Genomic DNA, 18,277 nt, shown 5'->3' on the forward strand with positions numbered 1-18,277 from the left:
TCTAATGAAATACATCTAAATTTTAAAACTCAACAATACCATCCCTGCCTATCCCAGACCCGTAACTGAGGATGTCCCTGAGTCCCTAACCAGACCAATAGATAAAACTAAAATAAGCCAATATTCAAAACATAGTTTCACCGAAGCGACGACGTCTGTCTCGCCGGCTGCAGCAAAGTAAACCGCCAACAAGCAATCGCTGGCAATGGAGCCGGGGCAAACTCCAAAGCTATCGTCTTTGCGATGGCAAATTCTTCGTCGTGCCCTCCGCCAACGCCCCTCCTCTGCACCCGGTCAGCGCGCTACAAACATGCAACTGTTGTATCTCATCAGTATATTTCTATTTACAAGTTCATTATTTGCAGATAATCAGTGTGATGGATTCCGTTTGGAATCAATTTCTCGAAGAGCGAGATATGGATTTGATTTGATACCGTGGCATGTGGTGGGTGAAGGCAGGGGTGTTTCAGATTCATTCTCTGACAGGGAAGCTTGTTTGTGCTACACTTTACCCCTCCCTAATTCACCCATGCTTTTCCTACGGTTAGGGCTCTGGCTATTGATTCCGAGTAGATATATATGTATATGTATATATATGTTTATTTCCTTCTCATGGGCTAGGTTTCTCTCTTCATTCTCTTGTTTTAAATTTGTAGCATTTGAGATTAGTTCTGGAATTTAAAGCTTGATTTGATATAAATGGTAGATGTGGTGATAAGTCAGGATTTCAGATCAATACATTAAACAGAAAACTATTACCAATTTGTCTTCTTACATATACAAATTTGATTCATTTTTCTTCTCTTTGTTCAGATTTATTTGATTAATCAAGCACCACAAAACCACCGCCATTTTTCATTCTCAATCACCTAGGTTTTCTCCAATAAACTAGAGATCTATATTTTTTCTGCAAGGAGTGTTGGATCATGAGGAACTTATTTGTGTTTTAAGTCTATATTGGTTTATATACATACCTTTTTTACTGTTACATATTTCTTCAGTCAGACGTTCAGGCTTTTCAAGTAATGCTGCATTTTTGGTTAACTTTTCTATTCAGCAAGATAAGTATGGATGCATAGCAGCGATAACATTTCAAAAACATTAATTTTGTTTCAAACTGCACTAGAATGATTTTAGGCTTTCCACCTAAACATGGGTTCATTCTGGGTAAAATAATATAGTTATTGCTCATGTTCTTTTAATGTGCCTGTTTTCTCATTACATACAGTTATAACATCAGTATTGTACGATATTCTGTGTTTTAATTGTCTCTTTCTTTTTCGGAAAATTTTATTTTGGAAGGATGTTGCATTAAGCCGAAGTTTGTGTTTTGATTTGTCCATATCGCGAAATTGTAGCTTATTTTTTAAGTGTAACAATGTGTGGAACTCATGCAGCCAAAGATGGGAGGCTTCTGTTGATCTCCATGATTTTGAAGTCTGTAATCAATATGACATTGACAACACAGGACTTGTCTGTAAGTAGAGACTTATTCCATGATGAATTTGTTGATATGTTAATATGGTAATCTGACCAGAATTTTTCAATGTGACAATTTTATTTCCTATGATGTTTTGAGCATTATGGTTATCATTGGTGTTACAATATGTTATTAAGTGCATTAAGTTCTTCACAATATTAGTGTAACTCCAATATGCATTCATCTACATGGGTACGTGTTATCATTAATCTCACGTAAACTATCTTGGCATCATGTGATATTTACACACTGTGTAGGTTCAGTGCTGAACTCTTGCATGATGACAATTGTTAAATATGGCACGTGGCATAGTTTAAAGCATATCTAATACTAATTAATTTCTTATGAATGTTGAGTATCCCACATTGGATTTTGATGTTGGGACTCCCCTATCTTATAAGGGGTGAAGAGCTACTTCACTTACAACCAATTGATTTTAAGTTGGAATCCCGGATCCCCTCTTAACATAGTATCAGAACCATAGTGCCCGTATTGGGTATTGATCATGTTTAGATTTTTCAGATTATCATATGGAGGGGGAGTGTAAATGTAAACAAATTTTCTTTATCTTTCTAAGTTAGATGCATTTGACATTTACTAAAGAAATAAAAGAAATTTCTTGCAATAAGTTAACTAATTCAAAATCAAATAGGTAAACAGAAGAAAACCATGAAGAAACTTACCTGGTGTTGCAAAGGAGACAAATATAAAGAAGAGAAGAAATCCCTGTAGTGAGAGGCGAGAATAGAGAATAAGAAGTAACCGAATAGGGAAGGACAGGGAGAGTAAAAAGTAAGAAACCACATATTATTAATTCAATGAGAAAAGAAAAGAACTAAGGAAAAGATGAACACACTTTTCTTAACCCCGCACCTAAAGAAAAAAAAAAAACACAAGAATAAGCTGTAGCCTGTAACATAATAATACTACAAAGAACTCATAGCATAGATTAGAAGTGTGCTTAATAAAGTTGACTCCTATGTATTATAAATGGTCTTAGGCACCTTTTCATGCCATCAACAGCTCTGCTCCAAGACTTGCGTAGGAAATGTTTTCTCTTTTTCTTTCTTTTTAAATCAAATTGTTCAATATCTGAAATTGTTGCTAGTTAGAACAAAGTTCTTACTACTATCTATTTTCATAATATGGACAGAAGTCCAATTTTTCTTCTTCAAGAATAGCCTGATATTACATTGTCCATTATTGTGGTGGGAACTTTCAAATATTAAGAATTTTAGTGTTCCCTTTTGAACAGGTCAGTGGCCTTCCGAGGAAATACTTGCTTATTATTCCATGTCACATCTGAGTAGCTTCAGGTTTGTTAAACCTTGTGATTCAATTTCATTTCCATATGGCATTTCTTCTAATTTATTTCTCATTTAATTCTGAATGTTTTAGGGGTAAAAAAATAATTGAACTTGGATCAGGCTATGGGTTGGCTGGTCTTGTTATTGCAATGGCTACTGAAGCTTCAGAAGTTGTGATATCTGATGGAAATCCTCAAGTTGTTGATTGTATCCTTTCAGCTTGCCTTTCCAAATATGATAACTTCCAAAACTAAGGTTGTGTTTATTTGTGTTTTTATTTTCAATTTTTTTATTTACTATTTAATCTCTCATTTTTCTCCAAAAATATCACATCTAACACCCATGTTACATACAAAACATCATCTCTAACAACTATTTTCACCTCATAAATATCAAAACAAAAACAAAAACACAAGCGAAAACACCCTAAGTGCTTTCATTCTTGCAGTGTGCGTGAGTTGCATTAAGGATATTGTAGCGAAGTGATAGAACCCAGCAAAATTTGAAAAACAGGAAAGTGTTTTGCTTGAGGCATTAGAGTCTCATGATTAAGACACTGCCCTACTTGTTTAGTCTATTTCATTTCTGCCTATGATGAAAGCTCTTAACAATCAGATATACAGCGAAACATAGACGCCAACTCGGCCTCATTTAATGGTACAACGGTGAAGTCGATGATACTGCATTGGGATCAGCATGAAATTGCTGATATGGTTGGTACCTTTGATGTCATTGTTGCAAGTGACTGGTAAATAGTTCATTTTTTCCTCTAAAATATTTCTTTCCCGAATGCATTTCCATAATCTGTTATTCTGTTTCTGTGAAAATTGAGACATGTTGACGTGCTTTAGCACTATGCACTATCATGTTATTTTATAGAACATTAGAGAGAGAAAGAGAGAGAGAGAGAGAGAGTGTTTTGAACAATTCATATTTCTCAATGAAATAATTTTTAATTTAACCATCATTTATAAAGACTAGCAAATGTTGAAAGTCTATCATAGATTCACATGCATCATCATCTGCCTAGCTAATAATTGGTTTGTTACAACTGTTGCTATTCAATATTTGAGCTTTATGAACAATTCTCCTACTGGCAATGTATTAGCGTCATATGGAAGTTTCTTACATGAGTTCTTTTCCCCACTCTGCATAGACTTCTTATTCAAATTTTCTTGTCATTTTGCAGCACATTTTTTAAGAAATTTCACAAAAGCCTTGCTCAAATTATCAAGCACTTGCTGAAAGAGAATGGTCCTGCCAAAGCCATACTTTTCAACCCAAAAAGAGGTGACTCATTGGATATGTTTCTTGCTGCAGTTAAGGATACTGGGTTGCAATTCAACCTCAATGAGACCTATGATATGGAAGTGTGGAAGCGACACATGAAATTTATCAGTGGTGATCCGTCCTGGCCCAATTACGAGCCAGATCACTGCTACCCTCTATTGATCAGCATTACCCGATGAACATTATACTCTGCCTACGACGTTTCTCTTCTGGTAATGCATTGATTTATCTTCACTTGATTAATGTGAATAGCTTCTTCCTCGGCCCAACATATTTCCTTGGCATTTTTGAATTAATTATGCAATACTTAAGTTCTTGTAATGAAATGTTTTTAAGTTTTGAATTCCCTACCTAGTCTTCCATTACTGAAATTCTCTATATTTGATGGCAAAGCATTATTTGGATATCATTCTGATTGTATTAATAATATGGTAGCAATATAAAGATGTAGTTTACTTGTGTTGAGATGTTTTAGTTTTAATTAGATTTAGTTGTTTTATATTTGGCTTTATCTATCAAGTTAGGTTGTTATTATTTGAATCTATCAAGTCAAATACCACATCTATATATAATGCCCCTATCTTAATTATGAATATAATGTGATTTTTGAGTCATCTACAAAAAAATTTGTCACATATTGCAAAAGATTCTTCAATTGTCCTTAATGTGCTGAGTGAAAATTAACTATTTCTACACCCTGCCCAGACATGATGCAGTAAAGAAAGATTCTGATCAGGATGATATTCCTTTTGGATCAAATGATTCGTTTGGTGTATTGGTTATTATTGAATTCATATTTTGAGAAATAGCACATTTTATGATACTTTGCATTATCTATATTTTATTTATGTGAGTTAACAAGAAGCACAGAAGAGGGCACCCGGATTACAAGAAAGCAGCCGCCAATATAGGATTGAGGTATATTTATGTGAGTTAACAACTTAACATGATGTGGGATGTTTTGACAACATGTTGCCCTGTTTTGTCGTGCGATAAGAGGATTGGCTTACATTGCCATGGGAAGGTTTAGAAAAGCATTTTGAGCATTAGCCAGGCCAAGTGTGTGAATAATATCACCAAGTTGAGAATAAATTTCAGCACGAAAATAACCAAAAATGGAGAATATTTTATAACGACCTTTCAATAAGATTAGCAGGGGCATTGGGGAGATATCAGCAACAAAATGAACACAATATTTGAGCCTTAATTTAGACTTGATTTAACTAGGCCCTTAAGATATATGTGTGTTCAAGCTTAAATGGTATGTCAGCTCTTTTATGGATGCGCGGATGGAAAGAAATATAATGATGTTTGTCAAACTGACATAATTCACAGTCCAAAGTAGAAGTTGTTTTGAAATGTAGCAACACCAGTTTTCAGGTTCTCGATGACCAAGATGACAATGTTTACCAAGAGCATAGATGGAGGAACATAAGTGATTGGAGATTAAAAAATTACCAACATATTATATTCCCTACATATCTAACTCAAATCATCTTCTGGGTCTTTGAATCCCATACAATAACCTGATTAGGAAAGAATAATTTAGTTAATGAGTTAGATTAACTAATCCGATAACAATGGATGATCTAACAATCCTAATATAAGTAGGTTCACTATGGGACACTTTAATAGGTTCTTAAACTTGCAAAGACTTGTTTGGAAGTTTGAGGGTTCGTAATAGTAAAAATTGAAATTGAAATAGAAATATATTTATTTGATGTGCAGTATGTATGTATTTAATTTGATTATTATTTTTTTCTAATGGAATGTGAGTTTTAAATTTAATAGTATGACCACAAATATTAGGCAAACACCTGATTAATTTTTCGTATCATTTGCTCAGCTGGAAGACCACAAATAGTATCTTGTTACTACTGCACCTTTGTTCCGATATTGATACAGCATAGAGCCTAGAGGCTTAAAATGTGTAGTACTTATGCATGGATGTTCCTTCCCAATTTCGTTCTAATAGGGCAAAATAAACTCCGATCGAAAGTTTGAATTTGAGGTATAATAATAATAAGAATAATAATACCAGTTTAGAATTGACTTGGGATATTTAGAGATGTATCAACTACAAGAAAGCCAAGTTTGCTCTAACATTTTGGAATTTCGGCTTATAGCATAAATAGTCCCAACTAATTTGTATATATTATCGCATTCTAACTAATTTCAACTTAGGAGAAGGCCTGACCTGAAACTCTAAACCTGGGATCATAGGAGCTTGACATTAGAAATGAACTTAGGATATATATGGATTTCAAGTTTCAACTCCAAAAAAGAATTCTCTACTTATAAATTTGGAATTTTTGTTGTATACGTAGATCAAGTCCGCCACGCCACACCGGAAGGCTCGTTCATCAACCAACGAACCCTACGTTGTGGCGCTAAGGCTAAAACAATAAATACAAACAACTAAATAGGAATTTAAAATTAAAGCGCACCGGTTTATCATTTAAATAAATAAGGTTCGAGTCAAAAGCATAAGTTGGAAATAGTTCAAAAGACATTAGTTCTTAACATTAATAATGGATTTCAAAAACATTTTAGAAAATAAAGTAGTTCTAGTTCCCCTTATGGATCATATGACGTGAATGCATCATTTAGGTATAACGGAAGCACCATTACCTACAAAAAGGTTTGTAGAAAGAGGGTCAATACAACGGTTGAGTAAGCGCAATTAATCGAAGATAAATTAATACAATATAATGCCACAAAATCATCTCACACACGCAAGTCTTTTAGTGTCTCCGTTATATCTCCTTTTCATTCTCAAATAATAGTGATGAGCACATCACAAAGAAAACTCCACTAGGCCTTAATCAGGGCCGGCTCGACCCGATTTTCCAACCTTATTACTTTGTATGACACGTCACATAGTTACACATAACAAGCATAGGGTCACAACCCTCAAGGAAAGCTCCACAATGTGTACAAAAGGGTTCGAAACCCAAAGTACACGTAAGTTAATTTATTTATTAGTTTGCGAGGGGCACCAAATGGCCCACAACCTTCTAGTTTCCAATATAACATACCAAGAGGGGATTGTACGTAATTCATCCCTCCATCACGGATGACGGTCCAAAGACCTTTTCATCGTGAATGACGGGCACCTCGGAATCACCCAAAAAGGGAACCCGCCTTCTCGATCCCTCGACCTAGCCCATTCTGGTTCTAGTTCAAGGTTAACTAGTTATCTTAAAAAACTGGTATACCCTCACGTGTTTGCAAGGCACAGATGTGGAAGGCTATGCCTTATCATCCAAACAATCGACGAGTTGATCGGACTCGACAGGTAGTTTCAATTACCAATTTGACCAAATACTCAACTCTTAGGCAAATTTCAAAAAGAGTGAGTTTTAAACTCAAAACATTTCAATTCTCAACATATAACCAACCAAAAAGTGGAATATTAAAACCCAACAAGTTCGTTATAATCTCACTTTATTTTATCAAATAAACATTCAAAAAATATGTCAATCACAATAGGCATGGTCTAACTCCAAAAATCATAATATTTAAATATAATCGTGAATTTTTTTTCCAAATACCATAACTAGGTTAGGGCAAAACTAGGGTTTCAAACCCATTCCATAAATTCTACGATTTTCAATTTAAAATACAATAATAATCTTCACATAAGCCTTAAATGACATTATAATCAACTTTCTAGAAGAAATTGGCAAAACGTAACACTTTTAGGGCAAACCCATTTGACAATAATTTTGAAAAAACATCAATAGTAGAGGTCTGGGGATTAGAACATATCATCTATCTAAGATTAATCTCACTTACCTTAAGAGAAAGAGACCTAAAGTGACATGGATAGGATCAAATCCATGACATCTAATCTCAAATCAAGAGAAGAATCAACTACGAAATCGAATAAACGAACTGACGGATAATTTGGAATCAATCGACGAATACTCCTCTCGAGCAAACACCTTCATGAATCCACACGAACTGTTTGAGGCTTGTGAATGCTTTTTTCATCTCTCACGTAAGTTGCATTCCGAAGGCTAAAAAATTAACCCTCTCGGTTGATTGGAATCACTCTAATGGATGGGTGGAATCTCTACGAAAAGAAGGAAACTTTTGTGGAATCCCTTCAAAGTGCAATGCGGTAGGCATTGTCGTTATTATGCTCCAATACACGATATGGTCCAGCTCTATGAGGGGAAAGTTTCCCACGCCGCAGCCCCGAGAAACGTTCTTTATGCAAGTGCACCCATACCTAATCGCCGGGTTCAAATATCACATGCTTCCTCCCTCGATTAGCATATCGGGCATATGTTGCGGCCGTCTTGCCAATATTCTCCCGTACTTTGGCATACAGCTCCTTAATTGATGTAGCACGATCCCTGCTACTAAAATTCAAATGCTCACTACTAGGTAGTGGCAGTAAATCCGTAGGAGTTAAGGGGTTAAAACCATAAACAAACTCAAATGGAGACAAATGAGTAGTAGAGCTAACATGTCTATTATAAGAAAATTCAACATGGGAAATGCATTCATCCCATGTCCGCCCACTATCATTTACCATAGCACGTAACAAATTACCTAACGTGCGATTCACAGCTTCCGTTTGGCCATCCGTTTGGGGGTGACATGTGGTAGAGAAAAGTAAGCGCGTCCCAATTTCATGCCAAAGACTCTTCTAGAAATAGGATAAAAACTTCACATCCCGATCCGAAACAATGGTTTTTGGAACCCATGCAATCTCACAATCGTTCGGAAGAACAACTTCGCCACATGACTCGCATCCGTTGTCTAAAGTGCGCCATTTTGGAAAACCTATCAACCACTACAAAAATTGAATCTTTAGGACGTGGTGTCCGAGGTAAACCAAGAATAAAATCCATAGAAATGTCCAACCAAGGTCCATCCTAAGTGGGAAGAGGAGTATACATACCATGTGGCTTCAAAGTACTCTTTGCCACTCTACAAGCAAGACACTTATCCACAAAAGAATCAACATGTTTACGCATATGCGGCCAATAAAAATGAACACTAAGAACATCAAAAGTAGCATGTCTTCCAAAATGTCCAAGGATATGACTACCATGACTCTCCTCAATCAAAACATCTCTAATGCTACATATAGGAATGCACAACTTATCACCACGAAACAAATAGCCATCATGCATATAATAATCATCAAAACCATGTTTTTCACATCTCCTAAATATATCACCAAAATCTACATCATGCTCATACAACTCACGGATATGGGCAAATCCAACCAAATGTGCACGAGTTTGATTAAGTAAAACATACCTCCGAGAGAGTGCATCAGCAACTACGTTCTCCTACCCTTGTTTATACTTAATAACATGCGGAAATTGTTCAATAAAGCTTACCCACGGCGCATGACGCTTACTGAGTTGTTGCTGCCTGCGCAAATGCTTAAGGGTCTCATAATCCGTGTGAATTACAAACTCCTTTGGCAGCAAGTAATGTTGCCAAACTCTCAAGGCTTGCACAACCGCATATAGTTCTTTGTCGTATGTCGAATAGTTAAGAGCTGCCCCGTGGAACTTCTCACTATAGTATGCAATTGGGCGTCCTTCTTGCAACAACACGACACCTATGCCAACTCCACTAGCATCACACTGTACTTCAAAAGCCCGCTCAAAGTTTGGTAATGCTAAAACTGGAGCATGTATCAAGCTGTCCCAAAGCTTCTTAAAAGCAGCCATATGACTTGCCTCCCACTTAAACGGAACATTCTTCTTCAAAAGGGAGGTTATTGGGGCTGCTATCATACTAAAATGTGGGACAAAACGCCTAAAGAATCCGCACATTCCAAGAAATCTCCGAACTTCAGCCACACTAGTGCATTTTTCCCATTCTTGAATCGCCGCAACCTTAGCTTCATCAACCTTAAGACCATCTTCACCTACAAAAAAACCAAGGAAAACAATTTCATTAGTGCAGAATATGCATTTCTTTAATGTACCATACGATTTAGTATTTTTTAATGCATCAAAAACTTGCCTAACATGTCCAAGATGATCCTCCAAACACATACTATAGACAAGTATGTCATCAAAGTATACCACAACAAACTTTCCAATAACTTCTCTCAACACATGGTTCATCAATCGCATGAAAGTGATGGGCACATTTGTCAATCCGAATGGCATGAATAGCCTCTCGTATAATCCACACTTGGTTTTAAAAGCTATTTCCACTTATCTCCCGGATGCAAATGAATTTGGTGGTAGCCACTTTTTAAATCAATCTTTGTGAACACCTGTACTCCATGTAATTCATCAAGCATATTATCCAATCGAGGGATTGGATGCCGGTATTTTACGGTAATCGCATTTACAGCCATGCAATCAACACACATACTCCATGAGTTATCCTTTTTAGGAACAAGAAGAATATGGACAGCACAAGGAGATAAAGACTCTCGAACCCATCCCTTATCAAGAAGCCCTTGGACTTGTCTCCGAATTTCTTCACTTTCTTTCGGGTTACACCTATAAGTTGGCCTATTAGGAATTGATGCACCCAGTACAAAATCAACACGATGTTCGATGCCTCACAATGGTGGTAATCCAGGCGGTATATCATCCGGAAAGACATCGTCAAACTCCTTAAGCAACTCTGCAAAAGGGGGAGACTAGTGAGCAAATGAATCAAAATTTATCATAAGTATATCTTTTAGTAAAAGAATATAAAAGTAACTTCCCTCATCTTGGTTACTATTTTGGCGAATTTCCTTGTTGAACTCTTTGAGACTAAGTAATATTTTGCCGTCGTCTTCCCTCAAAGATTCGGCCGAAATTATAGTGGCAGCCCCTTTTGTTTCACCACATCACGCATAGATCTACGCAAGTATTCAGCATCACGACGTACGGCCTCGGGTGGTAGGGAAGAAATACTCAACTTCTTACCATCCTTAGAAAAGGATATTTGATTTTTATACCCATTGTACAAGACACACGATCAAATTGCCAAGGACGTCCCAAGAGAAGATGACATGCGGTTATGGGACACACGTCACAAAACAAATCATCGCTGAATCCACCAATGGAAAACGTCACTCTTGCTTGCTTATCCACATGAACAACCCCTTTGTCACTCATCCAATGTAAACTATATGGCTTCGGATGCGTGGTAGTAGATAAACACAACTTCTCTACCATATACGAACTAACAATATTAGTGCAGTTGCCCGAATCAACTATCATGGATATGGTACGCCCTGCTACCTTGCAATGACAATGGAACAAATTTTCTCGTTGTTCGTCTTCCCTACGGTTTGCATCTTCACGTGGTAGAGATGTCAAGGCTCGCATCACCACTAAACTTAAAGGATCTTCATCACAAACTTCCTTAACAACATCATCATTATCTTCAATAACTACTACGTCATCACCATCTCCATCACCATCGCCATCATCTATATTAACCCCATTCGCCATTCTCTAAAATCATAACAGTCCGCTTATTGGGACATTGGCCTGCATAGTGCTCTTGCCCATGGCACTTATAACACGTCACAATCTTCTTTTTCCTATGCCCCAACTCTTTTCCCTTGAACCTTACAGCAGCATCATCCTTTTTGTCTACTATTTTTGCCTTGTCTTTATCCACATTTTTATCAAAAGGCTTTGTGGAAACTACTCCCTTAGAACCGGTGGAAGAGATGAACGAAGTTACAGAAATGGTTGGAAACTTCCTTTGATAATAATGCCCGGTTGATGTTGGTCTCTTGAGCTGCTCATCCCGTTTGATTGCCAAATCCACAGCTTCCCGAAGAGAACGAAAATGGTGCAGCTCAACCGTATCGGCTATCTCACGCCTCAAACCCTTAATAAATCGAGCCTATGTCAAGGATTCACTCTCATCAATGTCCAACCTCATCATCAAAATTTCCAACTCCTTAAAATACTCTTCTACCGACTTCGAACCTTGTACCAAGGATTGCATCTTAATATTCATATCCCGCTCATAACTATCCGGCACAAAGCGTCTCCTCATGATCTCCTTCAGTCGCGTCCAAGTATCAATTGGATTTCTTTGATGTCGCTCTCTATAACGTCTCTCCTTCTCCTACCAAGTCAAGGTATAATCTCTGAACTCATAGATTTGCATGCGGAATTTCTTGCCTTCCGAATAATTGTGACAGTCGAACGTCATATCACACTTGGTTACCCAATCAAGGAACTCCTCCGCCCAGCCTAATCCTCCAAAAGTGGGCAAGGTAATCTTAATGGTGGAGAGATCGTCATCCAACCCACTGCTCCAATGATGAGTTCCATCATTGAACAAGTAATCCGAACGGTTGCTATGGTATGCGACCGACCTCATCGAAGGGTTCAAATCGCGGTGATGTGAAGATTCAACAGCGGCTAGTTTTTCCCGAACAACAGCAGCTACTCCAGAAGGGATCCTTGCTCGAGCATTCTCCAAAGATGACAGTCTATGATTGATATCATCCAACTTTTTATTCATGGTATACTCTACATTATCCCAAGTCATTTTTTGTTGCATGGACAATGTTTTCTCCATATTAGCTTCCAATTGATGAATATTAGACTCTAATAGTTCTTCATTTGTTCAAAAGAAGCCATCCTGCAGTCAAAAGACAAACTATATATGTATATCGAAATGTTAGTATCCTCACCCTCCCTCACAACACTCAGAAGGAACAACCACGATCATGAAAGGGAAGAAACGAGCGCAATTACCTCAAAACAGAACGTAGGAATCCTTCAAATACAATACTCAAGAGAAGAGACGCATCAACTAGGGGAACAAAACTAGAAGATTCGACCCCAAACTATAAGCGCAGAATGTCAAATAAAGGTAGATACAAATTCTTTTCCTCAATTAAGCAACTAGTCGAAATCAAAATCCTAACGCACCAGGTAAATAAGAATCATCAACAACCTCTCAACACACTCAAGAGACAAACCCAGTGAAACAACTCCCACAACATGTACTAGGAACCCTCAAAATACAACATGGCTACTACAAGAATATTAATCGATGCACTGTAATAGAATACTAAGATATGCTGCCCAATTTTTTTTTTGTTTATGTTTTTATATATATATATATTATGCTCTAGGCTTTTATTTGATGTTTAGAGCATGCCTTTTTCAAAATTGGATTGCCATATTGGCTCTTTCAATGCAATTTTGCCACACCTTTTAACAAAACAGAAGACAGTGCATAGCAATCAACTTCAAACGCAATTTTAGAGGGCTATTCACGTCCAAATGCGATGATTCCAAAACTTACAATCAAATTCAAGGAGTTATCTAACAGCAAAAACAAGAATCACTCAGAAACTCCCAGCCAATCAAGAGCAGTTAATAAAACAAACCGACTGCTCAAAACAGAAAACAGAAAGTTCAACCCCAAAACTTTGTACTGACCGATCTCTGTATTTCAGGAATTTTTTTGACGATTTTGAGATCAAAGCACTGCAAAGAAGTGTTCACTGTATATAAAATTCGATGCCGATTCCGAAACCTCCTCACAATCTAGAATCAGAGTTCGTATGCAAAAGTTACGGCCAAAATACAATCTACTAACAAAACTCACAAATTTCACTCGATTCACCCCCAAATCACTCAATTCCTTGATCACCTTGATGCGATTAGACTCTAATTCAACTATATTGATTAATCAAGGCCTAAGAACGCTTAGAAAACTACGAACAAGGCTTGCTAATGCCGGCCAAAAATTACTACTATTTGTGTTTTTTAGATCAAATTCAAGAACACTACTCACATTTGACAACTAGGAATGGATTGGAACTAGCATTCATTTCCAACAATTATCAACTATTTCCAATAAAAAAAAATTCAAAAAATCTTCATCACGGACTGGAATTTATAGATTTCCAAACAAAATATGATATCCAAAACAGATTGGGAAAAAAAAACGGATTGGATCAAAAACGATTGGATCAAAAAAGGCATTGAGACATATGATCGAACACATTGAGATCAACTCGAAGCAAGTATGATAACCGCTCTGATACCAAATTTTTATGACATGGATATGATCAAATCCATGATATCTAATCTCAAATCAAGAGAAGAATCAACTATGAAATCGAATAAACGAACAACGGATAATTTGGAATCAATCGACGAATACTCTTCTCAAGCAAACACCTTCCTGAATCCACACGAACTGTTTGATGCTTGTGAATGCTTATTCCATCTCTCACGTAAGTTGCATTCCGAAGGCTAAAAAATTAACCCTCTCGGTTGATTGGAATCACTCCAATGGATGGGTGGAATCTCTCCGAAAAGAAGGAAACTTGGTAGTTACTTTCTCTGAAATGTTTGGAATGAATATTTTACAAGTATAATATAAGGAATATATGCTAAGAAGACCTATTCTAATATGGGCTATACATCTAATCTAAAAATCAACGGCTCACAACCTTTAAACAAAGTAATGTCTTTGATCAGGTACGGGTCGCGATTGGTCCGGCGATATTCGGGTTTGGGTCACCCGATACCATGTCATAAAGGAAGAGTTTTAGGGAAAAAAAATTCTAAGGAAGAAGAAGGGGGGCTGGACGGCGTCTCTGCCGGCTGGCTGCTTCTTCTTTTATTTTATTTTATTTTATATTTTACTAAATATAAAAAGATTTGGACTCATCTTCTATATATACATGCACTCTAACCTGGCTACGTTTAACAAACTATGGATATGCTATATCTTATCAAATCCACACTTGGATATGATATAACTTAACAAACTACGGATAAAGATATCTAAATCAAGAGATACGGATAAACTAAATCTAGTATATTATTTCTTTTACCCCAAACTCAATTTTACTCCTAATTTAAAGCCAATTTCTTAATTTCTTACACCAAAAGTCCAAAATAAATTAGGCCCAAAATAATATTGTCCGACTCTGACGTCAAACTCCGGCAAGTTCCGGCGAACTTCCGGAGAGTATTTTTATGGGGTATTACATCAAGAATCCCAACTAGAACTTTCTATGACATTCTAACTAATTCGTGTTCGATGGTGTTATACTTTTTGAAAGATGAACTTGCGGCATCATTAGTTAGATTAATAGTCTGCTTAATATTATTCTAGAATATCAACTGCACTAAATTATCGGATCGTTCTTGTCAAACTTCTTTTCCATATAAATTTCAGGTCATTTCAGACGAAGAAAATATCTTGATTCAGTTTCAATGAATTGAAAAGGGACATTTCTCTCTAATTATTAACACTTTTGAAGGGTCATTAATTTGAATGCAAGAAAGATGGGAGCCCCATTAGTCCAGTTGGTCAAGCCCCTTTCAAATGCCTCATGATTAATTGACAATAAGACAAAAATTGTTTAGATTATTATATTTGTAGCATCAAGAATGTATTCGTTAGGGCAAGAATCATCATCACATGAAAGAATGAGTTATCACTCCACTACTTTGGCAATGAGTGCTTCTTTTTGCTTAAAGCTAAATGTTGTTAGTTTTTATTACCATAAGGTTGAAAAAAATAAAGATTTAAAGTTAAGTAAATGTTAAACTATTGTTGCCAAACAGGAGCTGATGATCCTCATAAAAGTGCTTTTATATATGCAGCCACAAGAAGTTTTGGCTTGGTTAATTTGGACTAACATTGTGCCCAAAAAGGTGGTTGGTCATGCGCTGTAGAGCTCGTACAGTCGGTCTCAAATAACAATTTTCAAGATAGTTGATGATCGATTCGCTTATGTTAAATAATACTGTCGGAGTCAGGGTCAGAGCCAGAGCCGGAGCAATACTCTCCATCAATCTTGCGCAGCAGCAGTTATTAGGTAAATCATCCAAAGATTTGTGGACTTTTGTAATATAACTTGTTTTTGATATAGTACTTTAGGAAATGTGAAGTTCTATGCCGACAAACAACAACAGTTAGGCCCTGTAAAAGATAGTCTAGTAATGTGGATGTAAACTTATGACTATGGATTCTAATCCGGACGCATGTAGGTCTTGTTTTTTTACATATGGTTCGCTTAGTGATTTATTTTGCTGATATAATTTGCAAGTTCTCACATCATTAAACAAGATAATAATAATAATAATAATAATAATAATAATAATAAAATTTAAAAACTAGATAAGAAAAAGCTAGGTGCATTATGTGAGCCAGTGTTACCATAAGCCAACACTGTAAACCTCTGTTTTATGTCATGTGTTGATGAATAATTAGATCATACAAAATGCCAGAGGTTGAGATACTACGTATGTATGTAGGTTGGTTTGTTTGTTTGTTGCCAATTTTGCCTGTTAAGAATAACACTTGCACTTGTACGGGGCACCCAATTCACTTGTCTCCATTTATTTATCTTCAATCTTTCCTCCATGAATTTTTTCTCTACTTTGGCCTCCTTCCTTAATATTGATTGATGTTGAAATGAAAACATCAGAGAGCCGTTAATCAATGCTAGAAAAATCTAAAAGGTTGTCCTGAAGCGAGATGTACAAGTAGACTAAGGAGTACCAATGCCCGAGCAGCAGCATCAATGCTGTTCGTTCTAGTGGAGGCCCCAGTAGCCAAATTTGCTAGCCACGACCCGTCTGCCAACATAGCCTCCTGACCCGACCCTGACCCGGATTCGGGCACGGCTCCTCCTGACCCGGTCTCATCTGGTGCGCCGTCGTCCGGCTCCGATGATTTTTGGCTGCGAATTGGGTTCGGGGGGTTAATTAGGGGAATGGAGATCGGAATTGTACGTTTTGGGTGTGAATACAAGAAAGAGTTGTAGATACCTCGGAAGGGACGGGCAGAAGGTGACGACGTAATCGGCGGCGGTGCAGGTGAAGGTGCTGGTGGCGTCGTCGAAGGCGTAGCTGTAGGACTTGGGGCAGGCGCCCTTGAACACCTGCGAGTACGCCGACGGCTTGCACAACGCCGGCGACGCGTACTCGTCCTTGCAGCAGTACTCTGCCGTCCCGAACGTGTCGCACGCGCTGCGGCACGCGCCGCCTCCCTCTGCCCTCAGCTCCACCGGGCACCTCCGGTTTATGTCCTCCACACAACCCGTGGACGCGCACTGTCCCGATCCGCCGCTCGCCTCGACCATCACGGGCAAGTTGTACCCGTCGACGAGGCTGACGTCGTAGAAGTCCATGGAGCCCGACCCCAGGGTGAACTCCACCAAAGTGGCGGCCTTGGCGCCGGCGCCGTTGCACTCTAGCTGGCCGGAGCCGCAGTCGCCGGTCGCGCAGGACCCCCGGCCCGATTGGTCGTAGTTGCAGCCGGTTCTTCCCCAGAACCGGCCGGACCAGCCGGTCGGAGCCTGGAACGCTCGGGAGGCGCCACTCCGGAGCTCGAATCCGGTGGTGTCGAGACGCGGACTTCCCAAAACTGCGGGCCAAATTGTCTCTTCACATTTGTTAACAAATGTGAACTTGGCAGCTCCAACTGCAATCACACACACCGTTAGTTAGCAATTGAAGTACAAAATTCAACCAAAAATCAATCATGTAACAGTAGTAGTAACACTTACTTACCATGGAGGCGAATATGGAAGAGGAGAATGGTGAATGCCATGGTATAGAATGAAGCCATGAATGAATACAATACAATTGCTTAATTAATTCCTATATCTATCTATCTATCTATATATGTGGATTCGGATTAATGGGGAAGAGTATCTGGTGAATCTTGCAATGGACTGATAATATGGATGGATCATTGATTGAATCGGAGTTAATGAAGAGGCGGCGGATCGGAGGAATGGCCGCCGGAGATGTAGGAGAGAGAAAAAAGTGAGGAATTGATGAATTTGAGAGTGGATGGAAAGGGAATCTTCATCATCTGCACTCCACTCATAAATACTATATAGATAGAGATACAACTTCATGCTTAATCAATCAATTAGGGTTTTACAGTGAAATTCTTTACCTTTAACTTTCTGCTCTATATATTGGAAAATAATAGTAATGCTGTTTAAGATATGATTAATAATAATAATAATAATAATAATAATAATAAAAAAGCAAGGTTGCCCCACAGTTAGGTGTGGATGTGACGCGACTGCGATGCAGCAGTGCTTTGCGGGAATCTGAGAAATAGTAGTAGTAATTAGTGATTAGTGATTAGTTGCAAGAAGATTAAAAACCTGGCAGAAGCACAAATGGGGTGGGGTACTGTTCATTATTATTATTAAGCATGCACCACCACCACCACTCACTCCCTCACTCTTATC

General features: G+C 37.8%; 3 protein-coding genes across 7 annotated transcripts; 1 reads left to right on the forward strand and 2 right to left on the reverse strand.

The window, feature by feature from the left end:
- Positions 1–39: 39 nt before the first annotated feature.
- Positions 40–16,063, forward strand: LOC127242104 (calmodulin-lysine N-methyltransferase). Of its 3 annotated transcripts, none has more exons than XM_051261470.1 (8): positions 40–293; positions 366–543; positions 1,398–1,477; positions 2,736–2,796; positions 2,879–2,994; positions 3,403–3,535; positions 3,977–4,289; positions 15,666–16,063. In XM_051261470.1, the coding sequence occupies exons 1-7, from the start codon at positions 206–208 to the stop codon at positions 4,254–4,256; spliced, it is 936 nt and encodes a 311-aa protein (XP_051117427.1). In that variant the 5' UTR covers positions 40–205; the 3' UTR covers positions 4,257–4,289; positions 15,666–16,063. The 3 variants fall into 3 exon arrangements, with proteins under 3 accessions (XP_051117427.1, XP_051117428.1, XP_051117426.1); XM_051261471.1 differs by lacking the exon at positions 15,666–16,063 and adding an exon at positions 4,932–4,951; XM_051261469.1 differs by lacking the exon at positions 15,666–16,063 and having other exon boundaries at positions 3,977–4,544.
- Positions 8,315–12,606, reverse strand: LOC127242377 (uncharacterized). Its single transcript, XM_051261895.1, has 11 exons — positions 12,250–12,606; positions 12,013–12,147; positions 11,596–11,919; positions 11,091–11,519; positions 10,635–10,711; positions 10,438–10,580; positions 9,441–9,979; positions 9,358–9,389; positions 8,993–9,174; positions 8,757–8,874; positions 8,315–8,558 (listed from the first exon to the last, which is right to left on the reverse strand). Exons 1-11 carry the CDS (start codon positions 12,604–12,606, stop codon positions 8,315–8,317), a joined length of 2,580 nt encoding a protein of 859 aa, XP_051117852.1.
- Positions 16,064–16,371: 308 nt separating the features above from the next.
- Positions 16,372–17,907, reverse strand: LOC127242103 (thaumatin-like protein 1). 3 transcript variants are annotated; one of them, XM_051261467.1, is made up of 4 exons: positions 17,580–17,907; positions 16,836–17,490; positions 16,567–16,747; positions 16,372–16,457 (listed from the first exon to the last, which is right to left on the reverse strand). In XM_051261467.1, the coding sequence occupies exons 1-4, from the start codon at positions 17,635–17,637 to the stop codon at positions 16,404–16,406; spliced, it is 948 nt and encodes a 315-aa protein (XP_051117424.1). In that variant the 5' UTR covers positions 17,638–17,907; the 3' UTR covers positions 16,372–16,403. The 3 variants fall into 3 exon arrangements, with proteins under 3 accessions (XP_051117424.1, XP_051117425.1, XP_051117423.1); XM_051261468.1 differs by having other exon boundaries at positions 16,372–16,747; positions 17,576–17,907; XM_051261466.1 differs by having other exon boundaries at positions 16,372–16,747; positions 17,580–17,905.
- Between the last annotated feature and the right edge of the window lie 370 nt (positions 17,908–18,277).

This window comes from Andrographis paniculata, unplaced genomic scaffold, assembly GCF_009805555.1.
Source record: "Andrographis paniculata isolate CXL003 unplaced genomic scaffold, ASM980555v1 Contig86END, whole genome shotgun sequence".
Taxonomy (NCBI): Eukaryota; Viridiplantae; Streptophyta; class Magnoliopsida; order Lamiales; family Acanthaceae; genus Andrographis; species Andrographis paniculata.

Bases quoted from the DNA above. Each gene is read 5' to 3' on its own strand.
- LOC127242103 (XM_051261466.1), bottom strand. From the start codon at position 17,637: ATGGCTTCATTCTATACCATGGCATTCACCATTCTCCTCTTCCATATT. The intron at 17,491-17,579 runs GTAAGTAAGTGT...GTGTGATTGCAG, and splicing joins CTTCCATATTCGCCTCCATG to TTGGAGCTGCCAAGTTCACA. The intron at 16,748-16,835 runs GTATCTACAACT...CCCAATTCGCAG, and splicing joins TTCTGCCCGTCCCTTCCGAG to CCAAAAATCATCGGAGCCGG.
- LOC127242377 (XM_051261895.1), bottom strand. From the start codon at position 12,606: ATGGAGAAAACATTGTCCATGCAACAAAAAATGACTTGGGATAATGTA. The intron at 10,712-11,090 runs GTGTGTCCCATA...TTTGCTCACTAG, and splicing joins GCGATGATTTGTTTTGTGAC to TCTCCCCCTTTTGCAGAGTT. The intron at 8,559-8,756 runs GTTTTTATCCTA...TTCTTATAATAG, and splicing joins GTTTCGGATCGGGATGTGAA to ACATGTTAGCTCTACTACTC.
- LOC127242104 (XM_051261470.1), top strand. From the start codon at position 206: ATGGAGCCGGGGCAAACTCCAAAGCTATCGTCTTTGCGATGGCAAATT. The intron at 1,478-2,735 runs GTAAGTAGAGAC...CCTTTTGAACAG, and splicing joins TGACAACACAGGACTTGTCT to GTCAGTGGCCTTCCGAGGAA. The intron at 2,995-3,402 runs GTATCCTTTCAG...CTTAACAATCAG, and splicing joins AAATCCTCAAGTTGTTGATT to ATATACAGCGAAACATAGAC.